At 47.7% G+C, this 6,199-nt stretch overlaps 4 protein-coding genes across 4 annotated transcripts; 3 read left to right on the forward strand and 1 right to left on the reverse strand.

Annotated features, from left to right (window-relative positions):
* Positions 1 to 425: 425 nt before the first annotated feature.
* BC939DRAFT_472002 (uncharacterized protein) lies at positions 426 to 1,027 on the reverse strand. Its single transcript, XM_051558244.1, has one exon. The coding sequence runs from the start codon at positions 1,008 to 1,010 to the stop codon at positions 609 to 611; it is 402 nt and encodes a 133-aa protein (XP_051405803.1). The 5' UTR covers positions 1,011 to 1,027; the 3' UTR covers positions 426 to 608.
* Positions 1,028 to 1,155: 128 nt separating this feature from the next.
* On the forward strand, positions 1,156 to 3,101 carry BC939DRAFT_97045 (uncharacterized protein). The gene is made up of 3 exons (XM_051562031.1): positions 1,156 to 1,637; positions 1,729 to 1,791; positions 1,879 to 3,101. The coding sequence occupies exons 1-3, from the start codon at positions 1,301 to 1,303 to the stop codon at positions 2,916 to 2,918; spliced, it is 1,440 nt and encodes a 479-aa protein (XP_051405804.1). The 5' UTR covers positions 1,156 to 1,300; the 3' UTR covers positions 2,919 to 3,101.
* Positions 3,102 to 4,006: 905 nt separating this feature from the next.
* Positions 4,007 to 4,794, forward strand: BC939DRAFT_97027 (uncharacterized protein). The gene has a single exon (XM_051562030.1). The coding sequence runs from the start codon at positions 4,108 to 4,110 to the stop codon at positions 4,606 to 4,608; it is 501 nt and encodes a 166-aa protein (XP_051405805.1). The 5' UTR covers positions 4,007 to 4,107; the 3' UTR covers positions 4,609 to 4,794.
* A 681-nt stretch (positions 4,795 to 5,475) lies between these two features.
* On the forward strand, positions 5,476 to 5,667 carry BC939DRAFT_389308 (uncharacterized protein; the record flags this gene model as incomplete). The annotated part of the gene is made up of 1 exon (XM_051551882.1): positions 5,476 to 5,667. A coding segment is annotated over one exon (192 nt), but the record flags the coding sequence as incomplete, so codon positions are not given.
* Between the last annotated feature and the right edge of the window lie 532 nt (positions 5,668 to 6,199).

Genomic DNA, 6,199 nt, shown 5'->3' on the forward strand with positions numbered 1-6,199 from the left:
CTTGTGCACGCCTAGTGTCCTGGAAACTCGAGCATGAATGCCTTCATGTGCCTATGATTGTTCTCGAACACATATGCTGGGATAACGATATGCAGTGACACCTTTTTACTGTTAGATGCACTCAGTACACGACAACTGCTCCTGAGCCACCACATAATTGGGCGCATGTTGGTTGCGCGCAATGAGGAACGCTGCAAAAATCTGCTGCTCCAGTGTAAACAATTGTGCTTGAGCTAGAGTCTGAGACTTCATCGAGAGTCCAGTCGATGTCCGTAGTACTCATTGCATGCTTGGCCTTCATGAATTTGTTCAAAGAAGCAACGCTCAGCTTCCTGGACACCAGCGTATGCATCCAAGAACACAGACGGGTCTCTGTAGCATGAGTACTCGTAGTACGATGATCCTGTCTGAAAGGCGATGAAGAACGCATGAGAGTTTTTATGGCCCCATTCATGACATCTGGCCTGTGGTCCTTGTGTTTGCTTCTTGTCAGCTTTAAAGTAGACGGACTCAAATTTGTGCTCCATGTTGTTGAAGTGCGTCGATATTTTTGCTAGCTCTTACAGGAAGTGTTAGATGATACGTTCTACCTATAACCAGACAGCCTTTCAATTTGAATTCAAGGGCGGATAGTTTATGGTGGAGCTGTGAAGTAACAATGGTGAGGACGGAGGAGGAATAAGAAGAAGCTTTTTTGGTATATTAGATGCCGTTATATCGACTAAGAGCGTGCTACTGTAGTGGCTACGACGGGCTGTATGGGAGGATCGATGACGGAGGTGCTTGCAGAGTGTGAATTCTGAGGCGAGAGCGAGGTGCGAGCAGTGTAGAAAAATGTAGCAAGAAAAACAATGCAAAGGCGAGTGAGAAGAGACTGAGAGAACGAGAGCGAGAGAGAGGTGCGAGCAGTGTAAAATGTAGCAAAAATAACAATGCAAAGGCGAATGAGAAAAAGAGAGAAGCCGAGAGAGAGGTAGAACGAGAAGAGGTGAATGCGAGAGCGATGGCATGAGGGAAGGAGAGCAGGGAAAGAAACAAGAAACAACGAGATGGAGCGCAGTTTGCTTTTTTTCTCTCGAGCTTGACCGTGATTGGCATTTCTGGACGCGTCACCGCCAACAACGGGAATTCTTTTTTTTTTTTTGACGCTGCGCACCGTACTCTTGGGCATCTTCGCTCTTTCTACTCTTACTCCTCCATCCGTACACACACCACATTCTCTATTCGCACACCACATTCACAGGCGCACCACTTCTCCATTCACACACAACTTTTCTCCGTTACCAACAAGCACCCATCTATGGCAGCGAACACACTCACCCTCTTCTGTGTCATCAGCGGCGAGCTCCCATCGAGAGCATTTCCTGTAGAGTTATCTCCTGACAAAGCTGTTGGTGTACTCAAGGAAGCCATCATCGAAAAGAACCCGAATGCGTTTGAACACATCGACGCCAAGGACTTGGTGCTCTGGCGAGCTACAATCTCCATTGATGAGAATGCAGGGAACGAGAGCATCATCACGCTCGATGGTCTGGATGACAAGACGAAGCTAGGCAACCCAAGGACATGCCTTTCCAAGCTGTTCCCTGAGAGCCCAGACGACACCACATACATCATTGTCGAGCGGCCATTGGCAGGTATGAAAATTTAATTGTGCGAGGACGCTATCAACTCGGAAGATATGTACTAATGCTATTTATTTTGTTTACCATCTGCTGTGCTGAATAGGCGTAGACCCCGAAGTTGCTGTATTGCGCAAACAGCTGTCCGACATGCTCGATGGATTAATAAGTATGTGATTACGTGGCAGAATGACACGTCCATTCCTTCCTTCCTTCCTTACTAACAATGATGCTGACGGATGTCTTAATGTTACAGGTGTCGGAATTGTAGTTAAACCTGAGAGAAAGGCCGTATGCAACTGGTCGGCCATGGTTGATACGGTGACTGTGCGTGACTTGAAGGAGGTCCTTGCTCGACATTATCCTCAGTACGATCACGACGACTACGTGGAAATACATTTCTACAAAACATACATCGGCGCGTCGGAAACCATACGCGATGACGAGGACTTGCGCAGAATACTCAGAGTCGCCAAAATACAATCCATGAAAAAAATGATCATTTCACTGGATACTCCAACTAAGGGCTTTTCTACATGGACGTTCAAGGATGTTTGTATTGAATACAACCTCTCGGAATCTCCCGATCCCCAGGTGCCCGTTGTACTTCCGCCGTTTACAGGGATTAAGGCTGCACTGCTGCACTCGAACTTTCAGAAGACGATACTGGAACAGCTTCTCCATGAGATCGAATCAAGGGCACAAGTGATGAGACTGACATTGCCAAGTGAGGCCACAAAGTCAATTATAGTCACATCATTTCTGGTTGCGGCGACAAGACTATTTGAGGAAGACTTGTACCTTGCTACCCAACGAAATCTCAGCGGGCGCCGAGGAAATGGACCAGTGGACTTTTCGGTGCATTCGCGATGCACTCATGAGTACACTCTTGGCGTTACAGAGGTGAAGAAGGAAGATTTTAACCAGGGCGTGGCTCAGAACATTGTGCAGCTGGAATCGGCGTTGACGCTGAAGAAGCGCAAGCGTGAGAGGTACGAGATTGATGGGGAGGAAGAGCCGCCAAGGAAGTTGAAATCGTATGGGATTGTCACGGATGCCAGCCAGTGGATGTTTATTGAATGTACAATGCATGAAGATGACGCAGTGGTGTACAGGATGACGGAGCTTGAGCGAACTCTAAATTACCACGGCAAATGGCAGGATGATGCCAAATTTGTTTTCGAAAGGCTTGTATGGCTTTGGTCCAAGATGCGGGATGAGATTTCTGCACGCGAAGAGGAAGACAACTCCAGGAAGGCGAGTTCTCTACCCAGCGACAGGAAGACCGATTTGTGAACGTTCACCACAAAGATTGCTACAACAGACTGTGCATGCACCACCACATCTATTGCATTCACCCACACAACGCACTGCAACGGATTGTGTCTCCAACAAATCCACCATGCATCCACAACTACGTTTCCAGCACCACGCCTCCTCTATGCCACCTGAAAATTAGCACTTACAAAATACCTTGCATTGCCTTTGTTCAATAAATCTTTATTCTTTGCTCCAAGCACACTCTGTTTCTTCCCCCTCACTCCTAAAAACAGTGAGTCGTCCTGTGTTGCAAGAGTATGTGGAGAGATGATGCCACAGCTGTGTTGAGTCGAATCGTATGGTTGATGGCGAAAATGCATTCCGAGATACCACAGCGCGAGCTCAGTCACAAGAGGCAGAAGAGCGGTGGAGGCAATAGTACAGGTTGCGCACCTGCACTCTAACCAATGAGCAAAATACTGTGTACCTAGACCATAAAAAAAGCGACTGTATTTTTTGACCGACCCCCTCAAGCTGGCTACCACCACTACCACCACTTTTATGCAAACTTTTCTTTTCCAAGGAAAAGAGAGAAGACGAAAGAAAATAAGGGCTGGCTCTGGCTTATACTACTGACTTAACATCGAGTTGGAGAACCACAAAACGCATTTTTTTTAAAAGATGTTTTTTATTGCAGTGTTTTTTGGTATGGGCAAGATGCAGCGAGTCTGACTCGAACAGGGCTTTCCCGAGATCGTACAATACCAGTCTCTAATTGCAAACCCTCCTTATTTGACTGGACCAGGTGGACCAGGATTTGTGTAAAGAAAAGAAAGCAATCACAATCTCATCTATCGCATCTCATCTCATCTCATCTCTCCCAGTTCTACCCTGATGCTGCGGCCTCCATGCCCTACAAATGGGCTTCTCAACCCCACTTCATTCCCTCCTTCTTCATTCCCTCATTCCCTCATTCCCTCGTTCACCCAGTCTTCCATTCCTTGCTCTCACCCCAAGTCATGACCGTCAGTATGTCTTCTTCCTCAAGCCAGACACACCAGCCGGCATGCTTATGAGCCTTGCAAAAGCGTACTGAAAAACCAACTGTCAACTATTATTGTTCCTTTGTTCGCTCATAGACAAGTCGGAGGAGTCTGCTATCGAGGCACTGCGTAAGAAGCTGGCAGCTGTCTCGCTCGAGCTCAGGAACACACAGCTGGACCTCATGGATGCGAGTGATGACCTCGTATCTACACAGGAGCAGCTTGAGGACACTCAGGTCAAGCTTGATGAGACTCAACTTGAGCTGCAAAACACTCAGGATGCTCTTGCCAACAGCAAGCGTGCATGCCGGGCAGCCAACCTCGACCGTATCCTCACGCGCCCACCAAAACAGCAGGAAGTCTTTGTTGTCTTGAAGTTCCGGTCACCCCAGCCATTGCCTGTCGGTGGATATCGCCTTTTTACGCTGCAGCGAAAGGCTGTTGAACGCACTGTGAACCAGTTCATTGCTGACAACCTAGAGCTCGATGCCGTTGTGATGGACGAGTTACGATTTGATCGCTCCCCGAGAGGACATAATGTCTTCCAGCATGTCAAGGATGACAAGAATGCGCCGATCAAGTCTAGTCGCCGCAACTTCATTCTCAAGGATGGCCATACAGAGAATGAGATGATTGAGTATATCACAAGTGTCTTCAACACCCATATTCAGGACTCCCTCTAGTTCATCACACCGCATAGAAGCCTTCTGTCGGGAGGACCCCTCACGGGCTAAACGTTTTACCGGGAGCTCAAACTGCATTTTCTTTCTACAGAGACATCTCTGTTTGAGCTCCCGTTCAATAAAGAGGGCGGTCAATAAGAGAGGTTTTAAAAAATAACATTGAAAGATGCTTTTTCTAACAAGAAGTTGAAGGAAATGGATGCTGAGTTAGACAAGCTGATTGCAGCGCAGTGGGCCTTCTTGCACCAGGACTGGCCTGTGGTAAAGCGTACCAGATTTCACCGCACTGACATCAAGGCCATTCAGGACATGAGGAAGGTCAAGGACTTTGTGCAGCATCGCCCCGGGATCATTCCAGTGTTCTTCTTCTTGACAGTACTGTTTGGAACAAGGTGCTACACAGGTCTTTATAGAAACGTTGAGAAAGGTATCCTCATTCTCTATATGCTGCTGCAAGGGACTACTATATCAGACATGGGTGAGTTCCTAACAAAGAGTTCCTTTCATGAGATCTTCAAGAGCTTCTTCGGCACCCACACTTCTATCCTGGATGCGAAATTAACATCTTGCTGAGCTGAGATGTGCTCAAGCATCAAGTTGAGACTTCTGTGCTCTCGATCCACCAACCCAGAGACATTCAAGCATATCACTCTGCATTTAGATGGCCATGACAGCCGCGTTGCATACCGCAATGCAGACAAGGCAAGTATGTACTCTTACAAGCTGCGCAAATCTGGCTTCCGGCCACAGGTGTGCTGCGACATGAACAGTATGGTGGTCTTTGTCTCACAGCCTGCAGAGTGCCGCGACTTCAATGATGGCACAATGCTCTCAAAAATGGCCATTGACAAGAAGATCCACCACCTTGACTGCCTTGCACTGGATGGAGGATACACGCTGCACTTGGAAGGCATAATAGCTGCAAGCGACACACTCACATCATCAAATTTTTGCTACCCAATCCGCAAGCGCAAGGGCATTGAGTTGACAGAAGAGGAGATCAGATACAATGCAGTGTTTGGCAGCTTTCGCTCTAAGGTCGAGAGTTACTTTGGAGATACAGTATGGTGCAAAACAGATTCAATGATGCGATGATTTTTGCGTTGGCACTCGCCTACAAGGAACCAATGCCTCAGCCATCGTCATATTCACCACAAATGTAGCCCATCCAATGACGAACAGGGCTGCTTGCTTTGGAACCAGAAGTATGCATACCCATTGCTGCATGACGATTGTGCCATCCGTCATCATTGAATGTAACAGGATAACCCCGAATATAGCCCCGACTCCGAAAGGACTGGGGCCCCGGCTATAGACCACCGACCGGGCCGGAACCGGTTCGTAGACATAGATAAATAGACCAGCTAGTTACCACCTAAATACAGCACGCATTCCATCCTGTCCACCTCGAGCCCCTGCCCTCAGTTGCCTAAAGCTATTACATGGTAGCAAAGGTTTTTCGATCCCCTGTCCCTCTGTCCCTGAACCACGTTTTCCCTGTACCACGATACTTTGTTAAATTTTTACCCTGATCCACCAATTAAATCCCTCCTTGATCGACCAACTGTTGTCCCTTTTTTTTTTCGTCCCT

The sequence above is a fragment of the Gamsiella multidivaricata genome, assembly GCF_025024155.1.
Source record: "Gamsiella multidivaricata strain RSA 2152 chromosome Unknown BC939scaffold_196, whole genome shotgun sequence".
NCBI classification, from domain to species: domain Eukaryota; kingdom Fungi; phylum Mortierellomycota; class Mortierellomycetes; order Mortierellales; family Mortierellaceae; genus Gamsiella; species Gamsiella multidivaricata.

Bases quoted from the DNA above. Each gene is read 5' to 3' on its own strand.
- BC939DRAFT_97027 (XM_051562030.1), top strand. From the start codon at position 4,108: ATGGATGCGAGTGATGACCTCGTATCTACACAGGAGCAGCTTGAGGAC.
- BC939DRAFT_472002 (XM_051558244.1), bottom strand. From the start codon at position 1,010: ATGCCATCGCTCTCGCATTCACCTCTTCTCGTTCTACCTCTCTCTCGG.
- BC939DRAFT_97045 (XM_051562031.1), top strand. From the start codon at position 1,301: ATGGCAGCGAACACACTCACCCTCTTCTGTGTCATCAGCGGCGAGCTC. The intron at 1,638-1,728 runs GTATGAAAATTT...TGTGCTGAATAG, and splicing joins TGTCGAGCGGCCATTGGCAG to GCGTAGACCCCGAAGTTGCT. The intron at 1,792-1,878 runs GTATGTGATTAC...TTAATGTTACAG, and splicing joins CATGCTCGATGGATTAATAA to GTGTCGGAATTGTAGTTAAA.